The 20,364-nt window shown below is 49.1% G+C and overlaps 1 protein-coding gene and 1 long non-coding RNA gene across 4 annotated transcripts; one reads left to right on the top strand and one right to left on the bottom strand.

Annotated features, from left to right (window-relative positions):
* Nucleotides 1-1,417: 1,417 nt before the first annotated feature.
* LOC144579185 (uncharacterized) lies at nucleotides 1,418-9,974 on the bottom strand. 2 transcript variants are annotated; one of them, XR_013526155.1, is made up of 5 exons: nucleotides 9,825-9,974; nucleotides 9,263-9,387; nucleotides 5,019-7,790; nucleotides 2,361-2,543; nucleotides 1,418-1,704 (listed from the first exon to the last, which is right to left on the bottom strand). It is a non-coding gene; the product is annotated as an uncharacterized LOC144579185 (long non-coding RNA). The 2 variants fall into 2 exon arrangements; XR_013526156.1 differs by lacking the exon at nucleotides 9,263-9,387.
* On the top strand, nucleotides 8,840-15,571 carry MYCN (MYCN proto-oncogene, bHLH transcription factor). 2 transcript variants are annotated; one of them, XM_008981174.6, is made up of 3 exons: nucleotides 8,840-9,033; nucleotides 10,211-11,117; nucleotides 14,049-15,571. In XM_008981174.6, exons 2-3 carry the CDS (start codon nucleotides 10,328-10,330, stop codon nucleotides 14,651-14,653), a joined length of 1,395 nt encoding a protein of 464 aa, XP_008979422.3. In that variant the 5' UTR covers nucleotides 8,840-9,033; nucleotides 10,211-10,327; the 3' UTR covers nucleotides 14,654-15,571. The 2 variants fall into 2 exon arrangements, with proteins under 2 accessions (XP_008979422.3, XP_035129060.1); XM_035273169.3 differs by having other exon boundaries at nucleotides 8,840-9,343.
* The last annotated feature ends 4,793 nt before the right edge of the window (nucleotides 15,572-20,364 follow it).

Below are 20,364 nucleotides of genomic sequence, written 5' to 3'. Positions count from 1 at the left end.
TTTCAGCATTTGCTGCAGCAGATGCTGTAGAGAATGGAAAGGCCACATGGGAAAGGGTCCTGCACTCAGGAACTGCTCATCCTGTTAGGGGAGCCAAACACACGAATCTGATAAAGAATCCCTGTGGCTGGGCACAGTGGCTCACTCCTGTAATCCTGACACTTTGGGAGGCAGAGGCAAGAGTATCACCTGATATCAGGAGTTCAAGACCAGACTGACCAACATGGCAAAACCCCATCTCTACTAAAAATACAAAAATTAGCCAGGCATGGTGGCATGTGTCAGTTATCCCAGCTACTCAGGAGGCTGAGGCAGGAGAATTGCTTGAACCCAGGAGGCAGAGATTGCAGTGAGGAGAGATTGCACCATTGCGCTCCAGCCTGGGCGACAAGAAGGGAAGAAAAAAAAGAACCTCAGTGCTGGCGTCAGGCAGTATAAGATTAATAGAGATTTGGAGCAGGGGATGAGTAGGGTTAGGGGATGGGAGGATGATTCCTTCCAGGAGAGTCTCCAGCTGAACGTAGAGGAAAGAATTTGAATAAGCAGAAACAAAAAGAAGACTTTCTAGGTCAGAAGTAGCAGCTTCTCGAAATAAGCAGATAGAATCACTGATATTTATCAGTGATTGTTATCTTAGTCCAAGGAAGCTAAAAGGGGCAGCAAGCAGATTCTAACAATTTCATTCAGATATTGAGGTGGCCGGGGCCATCCGTGGGGCTGCAGGAGTGTATCCAGCATTATAGGAAAATGAAATTAGCAAGAATCTATGGGTGAGATCATCCGTGTACCAAATAATCACCTGAGGAGAAGCTATGAAAACTGCAGCACAGCTGGAGGTGCGCTGGACACACCCAAAGCACGTTATTGTGTCTGGAAAGTAATCCCAGAAAAAGGAGACCCCTCTCCTTGGTAAAGAGCCTGCCTGTTACAAGGGGCGGAGCCAAAGGGACTCAAAGGCCAGATCTGGCATCAGAATTCATTGTACACCTTACGTGTTTCTACTAAGATGAGGATTCCCTAATCATGAGCCATTTCGGTGCACTGACAGTTTCAAGTTTGAGTCTCACAAGGGGAAACCTATTTTCCCCCAAACTCCATTCCTGTGGAGGCTGATCCTGAGCAGATGCCTCCAGGGACCCTTTTCCTATTTTGACTTTTAACATAAGGAAACTAAGGGAAATGAGAATTCCGACTCCACGTCAACACTATCACCGTCCATTCCCTGTCTCTCTTCATGGTTTGCAGTGCATTTTGATTCACTCCATCTTATATGTCATGCACGAAGCTGGAGGGAAGGCTTCACAGTGGAGGGGATCTTTGGGCTGCCTCCAAGGATGCAAAATCCCTCTGTGAGGGCAGTCCAGGGTCTGCTGGACACTTCCATTTTCTAAATCAGTAATCAAATCACTGGCATGAAATGAGGATAATTTTTATTTTAAACCTAATTATGCCATTACAAACAAAATTTCCCACATCCAAAACTCTCTCAATGGTGGGTCTGAAACTCTCCTCCAGCCTCAGATGTCAAAAACTGCGCACTTTGCCTTGGGCACATCCAACATCATATACGTTAAATGGCTTTGATGGGCTTGATTCTAATCTTAATTAAAGCAGTGCCCGTTTTCGTCCATCTTGGTCTCTTTGAACCCACTCTCAGCTGACTCAGTTCAGTAGCAGTTTGGTGGGAAAAAAGTGTCAACCAGCCTGGGAAACAAAGGAGAAGTTTGGGGGTGACTTCAGGCTTCACAAAAGGGTCCTGTACATTGCTTGAAACGATTAACTTTACTGAGGAGTAACAAAATTATTTTGGAAAAATAACAGAAATAAAGAAATTAAATTTGCTCATAACCCCACTGTTTAAAAAAAAAAAGTTATAGGCCAGGCTCAGTGGCTCATGCTGTAATCCTAGCACTTTGGGAGGCCAAGGCAGGGGGAATCACTTGAGGTCAGGAGTTCGAAACCAGCCTGGCCAACATGGTGAAAACCCGTTTCTACTAAAAATACAAAATTTTGCCTGGTTTGGTGGTATGTGCTTGTAATCCCAGCTACCTGAGAGGCTGAGGCAGGAGAATCACTTGAACCTGAGAGGCAGAGGCTGCCGTGAGCTGAGACCGTGCCACTGCACTCCAGCCTGGGCTCTAAAGCGAGACTCCATCTCAAAAACGAAAAAAAAAAAAAACTAACCAGGCATAGTGCCTGACCAGAACCTCTCCATTCCTCTGGCTTTTGCCTGTCTCCTACATTTAGCCAATGAAAAGAATCTAAAGCTGGAAGGAACAGAGGACCTTTCTGATGTTCTTGTGAGGCAAGGAGATTGAGTTCCCTGTGGAGAAGTCAGCAGCAGGAGGCCCATCACTTACTTAGTTGCCAGGACATCCCCAGTCTGGTAGAAGAAGATGCCGTGGATTTACAGCCAGGTTGTAGCCAACTACCAGCGTCGCTGTTCATTTGTTGCTCTTTCCTTCTCTCCATCACAGTCTGGGTGCCAGTGCCCTGAAGCTCTGTGTTTGACTGATTAAACTTTACTGCCTTATGGTGACCATCTAGGAGAGGCGAGGGCAGAGGGAGTGAGGGTGCTATTCTGGATTGAGAAAATCTATATCCATTCTTTATATCAATGTATAGTTTTAGTTTCCTAAATTGATCTGTTATTTTCCAAACTTTAGTCTTATAGAAAATTTTCCAGTAGGCACTTAATGTTGTCCTTAAAGAACTTCCTAATCCACGTACATAAAATGCATCATATGTACACTTAAAAATGTATATAGAATGCTTTAAAATAAAATTCTAAATAATTTTAAAAAAAAAAGTTCTGTTGGGCACTTGTAATCCCAGCTACTCGGGAGGCTGTGGCACGAGAATCACTTGAACCCAAGAGGCAGAGGTTGCAGTGAGCCAAGATCACACCACTGCACTCCAGCCTGCATGACAGAGTGAAACTCTGTCTCGAAAATAAATAAATAGATAGATAAAAAGGTATATCAACAGGAAAGTTTCTCCCTCCACCTGACTGATTCTCTTCTTCAAAGTAAACCACTGTTAACAATTTGGGGGCCGGGTGCAGTGGCTCACACCTGTAATCCCAGCACTTTGGGAAGCTGAGGCAGGTGGATCACAAGGTCAATAGATAGAGACCATACTGGCCAAAATGGTGAAACCCCATCTCTACTAAAAATCCAAAAATTAGCTGGCATGGTGATGCCTGCCTGTAATCCCAGCTACTTGGGAGGCTGAGGCAGGAGAATTGCTTCAACCAAGGAGTCGAATGTGGCAGTGAGCCAAGATCTCACCACCGCACTCTGGCCTGGTGACAGAGCAAGACTTGGTCTCAGAAAAAAAAAAAAAAAAATTTGGTGCACATTTTTCTCAATTTGTTACTGCGTTGATGCAAATATATCTAAGTACATATATATCCAAAATACCAGACAGATTGACCTATACCTTGCTTATTTTCCTTCACCCTTGTGAACCTTTCCCAAGTGTGTAACTCTTGAGCTAACACATTTGTATGTTATTCCACTGTACATACAATATACATGGATTTTTTTTTAATACTTTTTTTTTCATATAAAGACGGGTTTTCACCATGTTGGTCAGGCTGGTCTTGAACTCCTGACCTCAGGTGATCCGCCCTCCTTGGCCTCCAAAGTGCTTGGATTACAGGTGTGAGCCAGCATACCTGGCCTCGGATATCTTACATACTATTCTCCTGTTTAATTTGTTTTTATGATGGATATTTAGATTGCTTACAGTATTTTTGTTATTGAGAATGATGAAGCTGCACACATTTCCGTTTATGTGCTTTTATGTGTTTGTCTTATTACTTCTCATAGGATGGATTCTCAAGAGTGGAATTGCTTTTCCTCTCGAGACTGACACACCAACAGTGTATCTGAGCCCCTGCCCCGCCCCCCAGGCTGGCCAGTACTTTGGGCCAATCTGCTAGAACCAAAAATGGTAATCTCATTGAGATTTAATTTGCATTCCCCTGAGTCCTGGGGAAGTTGAGCATCTTTTCATATGTTTATTGACAATTTGCATTTCTTATTCAGTAAATTACCTACTCATATCCTAGAGTCATATTTCTACCTGGCTGTTTTTTTCTGTTCAATTTGTAGGAGCTCTTTGTATAACTGGGATATAATCTTTGGCTCATATATATGGCAATTATTTTCTATTACTGTTGTCATGTTTTTATGGTAGTAAAATTCTTACATCCAGCGCTCCCACACTCTACTTCTGTTTTTTTGTATTTGAGTTAGGCAGAGAGAGCTAGCTGTACTGTTTTCTGAAAGAAAAGTCAATCCATCCCGGGGATTTTAAAATTATTTAATCAGTAAGCATATATACATTTTGAGGGAGAAGGGTGTGAAGATCCTAGGAGAAACTGCTGTGTCTCTTAAGATAGACCCAGTAGATTTTTTTTTTTTTTTTTTAGACAAGATCTTACTCTGTCACCCAGGATGGAGTGCAGTGGCATGATGACGGCTCACAGCAGCCTTGATCTCCCTGGGATCAGGTGATCTTCCTGCCTCAGCCTCCCGAGTAGCTGAGACGAAAGGCACATACCACCACGCCCAGCTAATTTTTATATTTTTTTTGTAGAGACAGGGTTTCACCATGTTGCCCAGTCTGGTCTCAAACTGCTAGGCTCAAGCCATCTGCCCTCCTCAGACTCTTGAAGTGCCAGGATTACAGGCGTGAGCCACCATGCCTGGCCAACCCAGCAGATCTTTAAGTCACAATCTAGAAAAACCATCTAGAGGTTGTTGCTCAATGTGTATATGTGTGTGTTGTTTCTTTGTGTGTGTGTGTGTGTGTGTGTGTCTTAGTATAGAGGAGATTTGTAAATTTGTAAATGAAAATATTATCCTCCCTCAAAAATCGCCTTAATTATAAAGCAAACCCTGTATATAACTCTATCCTATCAGTTGGTCATTAGATTGAGGCATCCACTTCAGATGTGGGCCTCCCTCCCTGGTCCACAGTGAGCTCCTTGAGGCTGTACCTTAACTTACCTCTGTTCCGAACCTACCCAGGGGCTCAGACACAGCAGTAGATGGGTACTTGTCTCAGTCCATTTTGTGTTGCTATAATGTAACGACACAGACTGGATAATTTATAAAGAAAAGGAATGTATTTCTCATGTTTCTGGAGGCTGAGAAGTCCAATATCAAGGTGCCAGCAACTGCTGAGGGCCTTCATGGTGTACCATGCCCTGGCAGGAAAAAGGAAGAGAGAGCAAGAGATCAAACTCCCAGCCTCAAGCCCTTTTATAACTGGCATTAATTCATTCACAAGAGTGGAGCCCTCATGACCTAAACACCTCCCATTAGGTCCTGAGACAGGAATAACACAAGGTGGCTGCAGAAGAACAGAAAATTCTGGGCAGCAATTCCACATGACTAGCAAAAGGAAACTGTTCAAATAGCTGCAGAGGCTGTGGGCTGATAAGACCCTGAAAAACTGAATGTGGACCATGCCAGCTGAGACCCACTGAACCCAACATGGCATTGGATTTGACTTAGGTTTCTCCTAAGACCTCACTGTATACTCATTAACATACTAAATCACATGCCCCACCAGCATTATGACAGTTTGGAGAACATCCATATTTGGTATAAACATAGGGGGTATCACAGTTCTGAGAAGTCTCCACCTTTTTTCTAGGAATGATCATGAACATCCTGCCTCTTGGTTAAAGAAATCCATAAAGGTAGTAGCCCCAACCCCCAATTTCTTGAGTACACCTGCATTCCCTTTTCTTGAGTGTGTACTTTTCCCTTTACAATACATCCTACTTTCACTATTTTCCAACTGGTCTTTGAATTCATTCTCTTGACGGTGTCAAAAGCCTAGACACTGATTGGGGTCACTGGCATTTGATTCACTAGGACCTAGATGCCCTCCAACATGGTTGCACTGGGGGTTACATTTCCAACATGTGTTTTTTTTGGGGGGACACATTCAAACCACAGCAGTACTGAACAAAACCTTGACTTTGAAGCCATCTGAAGATCTGTTTTGCATGTGTTCACGTAGCTGAAGCATTTCAACACTTTTAAGAGGGACTTTCAGGCTTCTCTACAAACAGACTAAAAATCAGCATTAGCACATTTTCTCCATGTACAGAGTCTTTTTCTACTTACAAATGAAGGTAACTAATAAATGTTGAATTTTATCATTCTGTTAACCTTCAGATTCAGACTTGTCAGTAATTACTGGCTTGCATTAAAAGCAGGAGATTAGAAATTGAGGTCCAGGAAGTATAAATGATTTGCTCAGAGGCATGTAGGGTAACCAGGTTTCCTGTCCTTCTGCCCCCTTTTTCTGCTACACCTTGTCCCTTGACAAAGGGTGAATGACCTGGTGATGGTCATTCATCTGATGAGAAAGGACAAGGGTAGGACTTTGAATCAGAGCAACTGGACCTCTCCTGGCCTATTTTCACAGTCCTGGCATGGAAGATCTGGACACCTTGGTAGGACTCATTCAGTGATCTTGGTCTTAAACAATTATCACAAGTACTTACTACATACAGGTATGCTGCTGTGTCCCAAGTATCCCCTCCAGAGCAAAACTGACCCAGGTCACAGGTTAGTGAGGGAGACTGAGCCTGTCTTCCACAGTGTCATGGAAGTGGGCACTGAGCAAATACTCCAGGCAAAGAAAATGACACATGGAGGTGAGTGCCTGGCAGGAAAGGACAGGATGCCAGGTGAGAATTCAGCAGGAGGGCTCGGTGGCAATTAGGGGTCTAGGGAAAAGCAGTAGTGGGGCTGTAAAAGGCCTGTGCAAAGGTGAAGCCTTTTACATTTGTGAAGGAAATAGCAATAATAAAGGTGCCTGGAAGGACAGCTCATCCGCATTCATGGGCTTCTTAGAACTCTGAGAATCCGTCTTTCTCCCTAGAGCTCCCTGGGCATCCAGGGTCAGGGCTGGGAAAGCCTTCACAAATGCTAATCTGTGAGCATTTTATGGGCTGCCCCCTGACCCGAAGCATCCTCCTCATTAACTAGATCCAAAGGTGAGTCCTAGCGGTGGGGAGATGGGGAATGGCATTTCCAGTTTGGAGAAAAAAATGGGGGGAGGTGGGGAAGCTTTCCCACCCCAATCCGCAATCCCCTGCCTCCAAACAAGCCTAAGGAATGTTTTTCAAAGCAAAACCCACCTCACTGTGTGTTTGGTTGTGAAGGGGACAGTCCAGGAGATCAGGGTTGTTCTTGGAGAGTTTGGAGGGCAGGGACAATAATGTCTGACGCCCCCCCTCACCCCGCAAACAAATGCACCTGTAAGAAAGCTAGGACAGAGTGAAGCCAAGATTTGATCGTAGCGGGAAGGGAGGGGCCCATGCTGCTGCTGGACAAAGAGGTGTTAATTTCACCGGGAAGAATGTCAAGTCGTGGCCATCATCATCATAATAGTTGACACAGCTATTATGGCCCGGAGACTTTTTTTTTTTTTTTGAAGCTGAGTTTCGCTCTTGTTCCCCAGGTTGCTTGAACCCGCAACCTCCGCCTCCCCGGTTCAAGCGAGTCTCCTGCCTCAGGCTCTCGAGTAGCTGGGATTACATGCATGTGCCACCACGTCCGGGTAATTCTGCATTTTCAGTAGAGACGGGGTTTCTCCATGTTGGTCAAGTTGGTGTTGAACTCCCGACCTCAGGTGATCGTCTCGCCTCGGCCTCCCAAAGTTCTAGGATTACAGGCATGAGCCACCTCTCCCGGCTGGGCTGGAGACTAAGAGCTTTCTCAAGCGCCACTACGAACTCCATTTCACAGTTGAAGAAACTGAAACACAAAGAAACGAAGTCGTTGCAGCACCTTTCCTTTTTCCCTCCAACAACTTGGAATCAAGTTTTTTAAGCCGAGATTGGGTCTCAGAAGGTGGGGACAGCAGTTCAATCTCTGTAAATCGGATCCGCCTGCCCATAACTGGGGAGGGTGGCTTTAAAAAGGTTAACTTGGGAGCCCGGGCAAAGGTGGCAGGGGACGTACGCCCATTCCCCCTCGGAAGCGGAGCTAGGCCGCCGCCCTCTCCGCGGTGATGAGGACGCGTGGCCAGTCCCGCGGGGACTGCGGGAAACTTGCGGAGTGGAGCGCAGGTCCGTGGCAAGGCCTGGCAGCTCCGCTTTCTGCTCGGTCTCCGCGAGGTGTCGCCTTCGGCCGAAGAAACCACCGCGGCGCCACCCTCGTAGCTCGCACTTATTTATTTATTTTCAAATAAGGGGGGCGCCCCTCTCCTTTCAATCTGAAACTAGAAACATCCAGAGGTCTCGTTCCTAAGGGGGCGCGTCCTCTTCCTGCTATTTTGCACCTTCGGACGAGCCTTCTTTCGGAATTACACGGGAGCGACCTCTCTGCAAGGCCTTGCTCAGCGTTGGCCTAAGACTCAGCAGCACAACGCGCAATCAAAGCGGGGGCTGGGTGAGAACATCGGTCTCCCCTCCTCAACACACACCCCCGGAGCCCTCCGTATTTTTTTTTCTTTTAATGACAACCAATTGCCAGGCCCGCAGGGTGGGTGCTGCATTGCACCGCTCGGCGCGCAGCTGGTTCTCAGAGTGCAGCCGGTGCAAGCCCGGGGGTCCAAAAGGGCGGGAGGAGCACACCCCGGGCTTCCCAGCTTTGCAGCCTGCTCTCTGCAAAGAAAAGCAAGTGGCTTTTGGCGCGAAAGCCTTGGCGCCTCCCCTGATTTTTATGGAAATCAGGAGGGCGGGGTAAAGCCGCTTTCCTCTCCTTTCTCCCTCCCCCTTGTCTGCGCCACAGCCCCCTTCTCTCCCCGCCCCCCGGGTGTGTCAGATTTTTCAGTTAATAATATCCCCCGAGCTTCAAAGCGCAGGCAGTGACAGTCATCTGTCTGGACGCGCTGGGTGGATGCGGGGGGCTCCTGGGAACTGTGTTGGAGCCGAGCAAGCGCTAGCCAGGCGCAAGCGCGCACAGACTGTAGCCACCCGAGGACACCCCCGCCCCCCCGGCCCACCCGGAGACACCCGCGCAGAATAGCCTCCGGATCCCCTGAAGTCGGCGGGAGGTAAGAAGCAGGGCTTGCAAACCGCCCGGCTCCCAGGGAGCGACGAGCGCTGGGGCAAGGCAAGCCCTGGACGGGATCGCGACGTGCGCACCGGGCGCCCGAATATGCCCGGGGGACTGTTTCTGCTTCCGAAACAAAACCATCTCTGGGTTTCCCCAGAAAAGCCAGTTCCAGCCCGGAAGGCATCCTGGTTAGAGGAGACCCGCCCTAATCCTTTTGCAGCCCTTACCAGGGGGGAGTAATGGCTTCTGCGAAAAGAAATTCCCCCTGCTCTAGAAGATCTGTCTGTGTTTGAGCTGTCGGAGAGCCGGTGCGTCCCCACCCCAGGCTGGGGTTCTTCTCTAAGGGGTGCCCCTGGAGGAAGAAGGGGGTGTTAGGCGCGGCGAGGCCGCCGCGGTGGTAATCTGGGTCACGGCTGCTCCAGCTCGGAGGAGAGGCGGTTCTCCAGGCGACCCACCCCGCGCGGGCGCCCCTGCACCATTCCCGAGAACTAGGGCTCAGCCTCCCCCACCCTGGAAGAGGACGTTTTTGGGGGTTTGGAAGAGCGGGGGTGGGCTTAGAGAGGTTCCAAATAATCTGTTGGCAGGAGTATTCCTGCAGCGGGTGAATGCCGAGGGGCGTTTGCTCAAATTTGGGGAAGGGATGGATTCGTGGATATGGGTGTCTGTTGTTGGTCTCTGTCTAGAGAAAGGCCTTTTTTCATTTGCAAAGTTTCCTAAATCCCCTGCTAGAATTTGCACTCCCGAGGTTGCATTTTTACAAAGGGGTAGAAGGTTCTCCAAATACCATACCCGGTAGCTGGGTCGGAGAGCTCGGTGCTTCCTCTGAGCGGCCGGCCCCACACCGCCGCGAGTGGGGTTGCCTGTGTGCTGGTGAGAACTAGAATTCTGCAGCCTGAAGCAGCCCCCTCCCCCAGGCAGCGCCTGTGTGAATGAAATGGCAGTTTCCAAAGTTGCGGAGCCACGCCACCACCCCCTGCATCTGCATGCCCCCTCCCACCCCCTGTCGTAGACAGCTTGTACACAAAAGGAGGGAGGGAGGGAGGGAGCCAGAGGCATAACTTCCTCCACCTTCGGGAGCAGTGGACAGAGTGGGGGGCTTGGAGGGGAGACTGGGGAGCCTATCCCCTCGGTCTGCCCCGTTTGCCCACCCACTCCGGTGTGTCTGTCGGTTGCAGTGTTGGAGGTCGGCGCCGGCCCCCGCCTTCCGCGTCCCCCACGGGAAGGAAGCACCCCCGGTATTAAAACGAGCGGGGCGGAAAGAAGCCTTCAGTCGCCGGCCGGGAGGCGAGCCGATGCCGAGCTGCTCCGCGTCCACCATGCCGGGCATGATCTGCAAGAACCCAGACCTCGAGTTTGACTCGCTGCAGCCCTGCTTCTACCCGGACGAAGATGACTTCTACTTCGGCGGCCCCGACTCGACCCCCCCGGGGGAGGACATCTGGAAGAAGTTTGAGCTGCTGCCCACGCCCCCGCTGTCGCCCAGCCGTGGCTTCGCGGAGCACAGCCCCGAGCCTCCGAGCTGGGTCACGGAGATGCTGCTCGAGAATGAGCTGTGGGGCAGCCCGGCCGAGGAGGACGCGTTCGGCCTGGGGGGCCTGGGCGGCCTCACCCCCAACCCGGTCATCCTCCAGGACTGCATGTGGAGCGGCTTCTCTGCCCGCGAGAAGCTGGAGCGCGCCGTGAGCGAGAAGCTGCAGCACGGCCGCGGGCCGCCGGCCGCGGGCTCCACCGCGCAGTCCCCAGGAGCGGGCGCCGCCAGCCCTGCGGGTCGCGGGCACGGCGGGGCTGCGGGAGCCGGGCGCGCCGGGGCCGCCCTGCCCGCCGAGCTCGCCCACCCGGCCGCCGAGTGCGTGGATCCCGCCGTGGTCTTCCCCTTCCCCGTGAACAAGCGCGAGCCGGCGCCGGTGCCCGCAGCCCAGACCGGTGCCCCGGCGGCTGGCGCTCCGGTCGCCTCGGGGGCGGGTGTCGCCGCCCCAGCAGGGGCCCCGGGTGTCGCCCCTCTGCGCCCAGGAGGCCGCCAGACCAACGGCGGTGACCACAAGGCCCTCAGCACCTCCGGAGAGGACACCCTGAGCGATTCAGGTAAAGACCCAACTCGGGTCCGGCTGCCTCCCTGGGGCTCTGGACCCCGGGTCGCGTCCCCTTTGTTAGTGCTTCTATGCCTTGTTCTGGGGAGCGTTTTGGAGGCAGTGCTGGGGGCAGAGAGGTCCTGTTTCCTCCACGTCTCTCCTCGGAGCAAAGAGGAGAGGGTGAGAGAAGGCCGCTGCAAAGGGGGTGCTCGCCAATGCTCTCCTTCGCTCCAGTTCCCTTCACCCTCTCCTGGGAAGCCCTCCTCTGGGCCATCACGGGCTCTCTCCGCGTCCCCCACCTTCCTTTTGCAGCGGAGTCTGAGGAATAAAATTAGGGAAAGTTGGCTGCTAACCCCGGGTGGGGGTTTAGGGAGCTGCTGGATGCCTTGCCTGGACGGAAACCTGTTAGCGCAGGGGTGAAGGGGACTCTCCGGCCCAGGTCAGGGGAGGGGAAAGACATCCAGAGAAGAATCACGGGCTGTGCAAAGCCCCATTTAAGGCGCAGGAACTTACAGGAAGGTTGCACAAATGGCTAGAGCTTGGTTTTCTTTTCCTTTTCTTTTCTTTTTTTATTTTTTCAAGCGTCGGTACCCTTCCCTTCCCCCACGCTCGGTGGGTGGTGGGCTCTTTGCTCCTGGTGCGTGGCCAGCAGGCGGCGATGTGCGAGGCCAGCAGGCGGACCGGGATCTGAAAGGCTGGAGGTGGTGGTGGCACCTCCCTCCCTCATTCAGCAGCTGGCTGCAAGTGCAGCAGCAATTGTGTACATTCTCAAGGGGCCTCTCCTTCCAGTGTGCAGTGAAAACTGGGTCCAGTTTTGTCTTCCAGCCTGAATTCCAGGCCTAATTTGAGATGTGAGTTGTATCTGTAACCCAGTGCCCTAGAAGGTGAGGGCAGGCACTCAGCAGCCTCTCCAGGAAAGCTGGCACCCTGGGAGGACTTACTGATGAGTTCTATTGTGTGAGTTTGCCTGTGTCTTAAGCTGAAGGAAAGGGTTAAAACTTTGCCTGAGGGTCTGGACGGACAGAACTCTACCCAAAGAGTGGGCCTTGTCTTTGGATCAGGGAGCTGCAGCCCCCACCCCCACCTCCACCCTGCCCCTTGGACTTTGAAAAGCAGCATTTTCAGAATGCAGGTGGATAACAAGCTTAAATTTCCTTGTGGGCTAAGATCTTTGAGGCTCCTGGAAGAAAACTTGGTGATAAGCCTCCAGTTTGCAGCCGCTCTGTCCCTTTAATGTCTGCGCCTTGACAGCTTTCGGTGAGGAAGCACTTCCTTCCAACAGCTGTCTTCTTGGCAGAAAACCAAAACACTGGCTTAAAGGGACCCACAGACTGGAACAGCCTCACATTTCGGCTTTAGAACAAATCCCACAATTGTTCAGCTTTCCGGTCCCCTTCAGATCGAGCAGAAGATGTGTTTTGATTTTCATGCTTGTATTTTAAACAATAATTTTCTACCCCAGCCTAGTAGTCAATGAGGAGAGGGGGGAAAATGCACTCATGATGCGACACGTTTTTGTTGTTGCTGTTATTATTGGTGACTTTGAGGAGAGCTGCTCCCGTTTGGGGGTTTATACCAACTGTGGATTATGGCTTTGGAGTTAAGATTTGATCTTTGTTAAGTGAAAAACTGCATACTGTATAAAACACAGGTTTGTAGATGGAAAGTTGTTTTTCTTCAGTTAATTAAATTTTTCTTCAAGTTTGTTTAAGGGCTTAAAATCAAACACGACTATATGGAAATTGCTAAATGAGGCTCCTAAAATGAGCCTTAAAACTCTTTAAGTGGGGAGCTAGAAATGTAAATAAGGCCACAGGGCAGTCTGGCGATGATGATAAAAGCTGCCAGTAACTGAGCATCTGTCTACTAGGCGCAGCTCTGTGCTAAGTCTACACTATTATCATCAGGGTGGTATCATCCCCATTCAATAGCTGGGGTAACAGGGGCTTAGAAAGAGTGAGTAACTTCCCCAGGGTCATGCAGCTAGTCTGCAGTGGAGCCGAGGTTCCGTCTGACCCTAAAGCCCAAGTTTTTTATATTTCTACCACCTGCTAAAGTCTTGAATGGAAACTGAATGCACAGTCAAGGTATGGGGAAGGAAAGTATATTTACAGATATCTATATATAATATATACAATTTCTAGTTTTATTTTATTTTATTTTTTTTATTTATTTATTTTGAGACAGAGTTTCGCTCTTGTTACCCAGGCTGGAGTGCAAAGGCGCGATCTCGGCTCACCACAACCTCCGCTCAGGCAATTCTCCTGCCTCAGCCTGCTGAGTAGCTGGGATTACAGGCACGCGCCACCGTGCCCAGCTAATTTTTTGTATTTTTTTGTAGAGACGGGGTTTCGCCATGTTGACCAGGATGGTCTCAATCTCTTGACCTCGTGATCCACCCGCCTCGGCCTCCCAAAGTGCTGGGATTACAGGCTTGAGCCAGTGCGCCCAGCCCTCTATTTTTATTTATTTATTTATTTTTGAGATGGAGTTTTGCTCTTGTTGCCCAGGCTAGAGTGCAATGGTGTGATCTAGCAACATCTGCGTTCTGGGCTCAAGCAGTTCTCCTGCTTCAGCCTCCTATGTAGCTGGGATTGCAAACATGGAGCCACCACGCCCAGCAAATTTTTGTATTTCAGTAGCAGCAGGGTTTTACCATGTTGGCCAGGCTGGTCTCGAACTCCTGACCTCAGGTGATTGCTTGCCTGGGCTTCCCCAAAGTGCTGAGATTACAGTGTGAGCCACTGTGTGTATATGTTGAATTTAAAGATACCTAAAACAAATACATTATTGTCGGCATCTATATTGATGGACCCATAAAAATAACACACTGTGTGCCAGAGTCTGCCAGGAGAGACAGATATATATACATATTAGCATGGATACGTATGTGAATTTCATTCAAGTGGTTCTCACACCAGAGTAACTCCCATCTTTTTCTCAGATGATGAAGATGATGAAGAGGAAGATGAAGAGGAGGAGATTGATGTGGTCACTGTGGAGAAGCGGCGTTCCTCCTCCAACAGCAAGGCTGTCACCACATTCACTATCACCGTGCGTCCCAAGAATGCAGCCCTGGGTCCCGGGAGGGCTCAGTCCAGCGAGCTGATCCTCAAACGATGCCTTCCCATCCATCAGCAGCACAACTATGCCGCCCCGTCACCCTACGTGGAGAGTGAGGATGCACCGCCCCAGAAGAAGATAAAGAGTGAGGTGTCCCCACGTCCACTCAAGAGTGTCATACCCCCAAAGGCTAAGAGCTTGAGCCCCCGAAACTCTGACTCGGAGGACAGTGAGCGTCGCAGGAACCACAACATCTTGGAACGCCAGCGCCGCAACGACCTCCGGTCCAGCTTTCTCACGCTCAGGGACCACGTGCCGGAGCTGGTAAAGAATGAGAAGGCTGCCAAGGTGGTCATTTTGAAAAAGGCCACTGAGTATGTCCACTCCCTCCAGGCCGAGGAGCACCAGCTCTTGCTGGAAAAGGAAAAATTGCAGGCAAGACAGCAGCAGTTGCTAAAGAAAATTGAACACGCTCGGACTTGCTAGATGCTTCTCAAAACTGGACAGTCACTGCCACTTTGCACATTTTGATTTTTTTTTAAAAAAAACAAACATTGTGTTGACATTAAGAATGTTGGTTTACTTTCAAATCGGTCCCCTGTTGAGTTTGGCTCTGGGTGGGGAGCAGGACCACCGGTGTGGGGTTCTTCTGGGACCTCGGAGAGCCTGCATCCCTGGATGCTGGGTGGCCCTGCGGCCTCCTCCACCTCACCTCCATGACAGTGGTAAAAGTTGGTGACAGTTGGGAGCCTCCGTGGCTGTCGAAGTCACCTTGTGTGTTCCAAGTTTTCAAACAGAAAGTCATTCCTTCCTTTTAAAATGGTGCTTAAGTTCCAGCAGATGCCACGTAAGGGGTTTGCCATTTGATAGCCCTGGGGAACATTTCTGTAAATACCATTGACACGTCCGCCTTTTGTATACGTCCTGGGTAATGAGAGGTGGCTTTTGCGGCCAGTATTAGACTGGAAGTTCATACCTAAGTACTGTAATAATACCTCAATGTTTGAGGAGCATGTTTTGTATACAAATATATTGTTAATCTCTGTTATGTACTGTACTAATTCTTACACTGCCTGTATACTTTAGTATGACGCTGATACATAACTAAATTTGATACTTATATTTTCGTATGAAAATGAGTTGTGAAAGTTTTGAGTAGATATTACTTTATCACTTTTTGAACTAAGAAACTTTTGTAAAGAAATTTACTATATATATATGCCTTTTTTCCTAGCCTGTTTCTTCCTGTTAATGTATTTGTTCATGTTTGGTGCATAGAACTGGGTAAATGCAAAGTTCTGTGTTTAATTTCTTCAAAATGTATATATTTAGTGCTGCATCTTATAGCACTTTGAAATACCTCATGTTTATGAAAATAAATAGCAATTAAATGATGCAACTCAACCTTTCCTTGATGGCACTATACTCTGTCCCTTAAAGATGCCTAAAGAGCACTATAAATAATCCATAACTTAAAGAGGGAATTTGGTTTCCGTACGTAGCCCTTTTTACACCTATACAATGCTGGTTGGGGGGACGAGTCATTGTCCCTACTTGAGGTGGAGGGACCTGGGTTTGGGGAAATTAAGGCAATTCTCCAAGATGATGCAGAATAGAGGATGGTGTTAGTGATTATCACATGATTATCACATGCATCATAGCCGCGGCACTTGAGAGTTTACAGAGCATTTCTGTGTATGTTGGTCCCTTAGTGGAATTAAGCTGGAACCTCATCTCAGTCCCTTTAAAGAAAAGTAAAAGCGGTCACAGGGTTGTTTAACTCACTTGTATTGGGCTTGGGTGATATAAGTCCAAATATAGCACTTTGGCAGACAGTCCTCTGATTTTAAAGTAGAGCATAGTTTGCTTCCAGTAATTCATTGTTAAAAACCATTACTAGGATCTGTGGAGATTCTAGGCTAAGCATGGTAAGCAGAATACAGAGATGGAAGTGGGTTCCTCCCTGCGATGAACTCAACCTGATTCACCAAAATGTAATTCGTGAAGTGACAGTTATGTAGCCCAGAGCAAGTACCAGGTGCAGGAGACACCCTGGGGTCACAATGGAGGCCCCCTATGGGTGGTGTACCTCGCTACTTGCCATTCCTATCACACAGCGGTGTCGGCTACTCGGGTTCCCCTGTGGAAACGGGATCAATCTTGGAGGCTCCAGAGGACAGAGCAAGACCTACATGTTAGGGAGGTTTCAGAGTTTGTTTACCTGTTGGGGCATAGACCCTTGCTTGTAAGCAGCTTCTCAGAACTAAAAGTGTACAAATAACCTATTTCTCTTCTGAGTGTCAGGTTGTACTCGGTTATTTCTCGGGTTTCATTCATCTCAGATTTTCAGCTGTGAGCTGAAGAAAAAAAAAAAAAGGCCTTGCTGAGAAGAAAACAGCTCCAGAGATGACAGCTTTGCCAGGCCACACAGTTTGTCAGGGGCAGGGATGCGAGACACCGGCCATGCAAATCCTTGTCTGCCCTGGTCATTTTATAAAGGCAAGCAAGAGTTTAAAACTCCATCCTCCTTATCCTGCTTATCACACACCCTTGAGATAAGGAGGTTGGTGGCACTGCCATGGACATCTTTCTGATGGTCTTGCCGTATAGAAAATGAGATAAAGCGCATTCTCATAGTCCCCATCCCCAGACTAGAAAATAATGCACCCTTTTTGAAAGTTCTTTTTGAATTGTCATTCAAAAAACTTCTGCTCATTTACATTTTATAGGCACCAAATCACTCACAGCCTCTGCCCCTCTGTGTATCCAAGAGCCAAAAGAAAGTTAAACAACCTCACATTAATTGTGCACCTAAGATTCTTTTTTTCTTTTTTTTGAGACGGAGTCTCATTCTGTTGCCCAGGCTGAAGTGCAGTGATAGGATCTTGGCTCACTGCAACTTTCGCCTCCCGGGTTCAAGTCCTGCCTCAGCCTCTGGAGTAACTGGGACTACAGGTGTAGGCCACCACACCCACCTAACTCCACCTCAGATTCTTGAAGCCCAGGTCAGTCATCCCAATTTCTCTATTTGTGATTCTCATAGCCTACCTGAGTATGTCCAATGAAATGGGATGCTTCACTGTGAAGGAAGGAAACTGTTCATATGAATGAGGCCACTAAACTGTAATTCCTACTAGGCTTTCTTTTTGCTCTGGCCGCTGGGAAGCTCAGAGCCAAATTCCACCCCCTCTAACATCTTCCCAGTGCTTACTCTCTTCTAAATGTTTATGGTTTCTTGTTTTCCATTGTTAGGTTAACAACCTTTTTAATGTATATAATGGAGTATATAACGGGAAACGTTTTTGCATTAGGTGAACCACAAATACGCAGCTAAAGTATTAAAACCAAAGTGAAAAAAATCTCATGTTTGCCTTTTCTGACCTAGCTGAGGGAATGTCACCCAATTTAGCTCTGCAATTATCTATAAAGCAATTGCTGTAGTCACAGAAGAATTGAACTAGTTGTTTCAATAACATGAGAAACCATCTCTGCATTCCAAGAGCAGTTTTGAGACCAGGAAAGAGAGCTGTATCATTTAGATCAATAAATCATAGAGCTGAGACAGGGCACAGAGATCGTCTCATAGAACTTCGTTCCACAGAATGGGGATGCAGGGTCCTACCTGGAATTAAAGGCTTAACCAGGGAGACCAGAGCTGGGATCTCCATGCCCGCCTGGTGCCCTTCCTGTACATTCGCTTTCTCACTGCCCACATGGTAGCCTCCCCACCTCCTGGCTCACCTTCTACCTTCATCAGGCTTCCATATTAACCCTTCTAAACCACCTATGTACGTGTCATGCAAACTTCCAATAGTTCCCTGCTGCTTACAGAATTGAGTCCTGGCCTTCTGGCCCAGCATGGAAGCTGTCCTGCCAGCGCCATTGCCCATGCCTTCCAGTGCCCATGCCCTCCAGTACCCATGCCCTCCAGTGCCCACGCCCTCCAGTGCCCACGCCCTCCAGTGCCAGACTCTGACTGTTTCTCATCTGTAACTCATTTCACCACATCCCTTCTTCTGGGTTATCCAGATTCCATTAATTGAAATCCTTGTCAATCCTGCACCCCCAGGTGGGCCATTCCCAGCTCTTGGCCTCTGTGCACTTATCCTCTAGCCCGTCTGGAGACAGAAGAGCTCCCCTATGCACCCCTTTGACCCCCTACACTGTGGGCTCCCTTAAGGCAGACAGGGCTCCCATTTGTCTCTGATTCTGAGCACCTGCCCTGTGACTGACAGGTGACAGAGACAGCAGATGCCAGCAGTACGAACGGTAACAGAGGAGGGGGTGAGGGGCAGATTTCCATTATGGTTGTGTCTCCCACCAACGCCAGTTCACAAGCTCTCAGTCTAGTTCAGATGTGAAAAGACATCCCTTAGACACCAATGAGTGTTTGGTACTGACTACGCTGGCAGTTCCGGGGGAGTGAGGATAAAATGCTCACAGAGGGAGGCTGAGGCAGGAGAATTGCCTGAACCCAGGAGGCGGAGGTTGCAGTGAGCCGAGATTGCACCATTGCACTCCAGCCTGGGTAACAAGAATGAAACTCCGTCTCAAAAAAAAAAAAAATGCTCACAGAGGCCTGTCTGTAAGAAGCCCACAGTCTGCAAGAGGGTTAAAGCCCTGGCGCTGCATAGAAAGCAAGGAGGGAAGCCAGGAGGCCCTGGGGTTGGGGGGAGCTGATGAATGAAAACGTATGAGGGGCCTTGTGGCTGAGTTTGGGGCTGTCTGATGGAGGAAGCTGGTCCTCTGCCTTGGTTCCCTGAGCCTAAGCCTGAGGCAACTGAGACACTTGTCTCAGTCCACAGACGGTCGATCTACACTCACAGTGAGAAAGGGTGCAATGTCACCGACCCCTGTGTAGCACAGCAGAGCTTTGCAAGTTTTATACCCAAGTCTCACAAATCCTTGAGGAGTTTTGACCCATTCATCACATTCCCATGTTGCCAGTGAGTGAATTCTGTCTTCTGAGTTTTCTTTTCATTCATCCCTACGGTGGCCATGTTTTGAAATCTGATTTGGGTTGTGTGTGTGTGTGTGTTTTTTTTTTTTTGAGGCGGAGTCTCGCTCTTGTTACCCAGGCTGGAGTGCAATGGTGTGATCTTGGCTCACTGCAACCTCCCCTCCTGGGTTCAGGCAATTCTCCTGCCTCAGCCTCCTGAGTAGCTGGGATTACAGGCATGCACCACCATGCCCAGCTAATTTTTTGTATTTTTAGTAGAGATGGGGTTTCACCATGTTGACCAGGATGGTCTCGATCTCTTGACCTCGTGATCCACCCGCCTCAGCCTCCCAAAGTGCTGGGATTACAGGCTTGAGCCACTGCGCCCTGCCTGGGTTGTTTTTAAAATCAGACATTGTTAGATTTGGAAGAAGCATAGAAGCCAACTAGCTACTCTCCCATTTCAGGAGAAGCACCTCCAGTCTGCTTGTGAGAATTCTAGTTTTTTGGTTTTTTTTTTTTTGAGACAAGTTCCTTCTGTGTTGCCCAGCCTGGCGTGCCAGGCTAACCCCAGTAACAGTGCCATGCCTGATCAGCACAAGCATTTAGACCTGCTCAATTTCTGACCTGGGCCAGCCAGTTCACCCCTGTTTAGGAAATCTGGTGGTCCCCTGCTCCCAGGAGGTTGCTATATTGATGCCAAACTTAGTGTGGATAGGCATAGGATCCCATAGCCCAGAACTCCTAGACTCAAGCGATTCTCCTGCCTCAGCCTCCTGAGTAGCTGGGACTATAGATGCACACTGCCATACCTGGCAGCATTCTTTTTTCTTTCTTTCTTTTCCTCTGTCCCATTATCTCTCTCAATAGGTATTTATTTATCAGCTGCCGACGGGCGCAGTGGCTCACGCCTATAATCCCAGCACTTTGGGAGGCTGAGGCGGGTGGATCACGAGGTCAAGAGATCGAGACCATCCTGGTCAACATGGTGAAACCCCGTCTCTACTAAAAATACAAAAAATTAGCTGGGCACGGTGGCGCGTGCCTGTAATCCCAGCTACTCAGGAAGCTGAGGCAGGAGAATTGCCTGAACCCAGGAGGGGAGGTTGCAGTGAGCCGATCACGCCATTGCACTCCAGCCTGGGTAACAAGAGTGAAACTCCGTCTCAAAAAAAAAAAAAAAGGTCTCACTCTGGTTGCCCAGACTGGAGTGCAGTGGCGTAATTTTGGCTCACTGAGGCCTCGACCTCCAGGGCTC

The sequence above is a fragment of the Callithrix jacchus genome, chromosome 14 (genome assembly GCF_049354715.1).
Source record: "Callithrix jacchus isolate 240 chromosome 14, calJac240_pri, whole genome shotgun sequence".
Taxonomy (NCBI): domain Eukaryota; kingdom Metazoa; phylum Chordata; class Mammalia; order Primates; family Cebidae; genus Callithrix; species Callithrix jacchus.
This window is presented reverse-complemented; position numbering and strand designations above follow the sequence as displayed.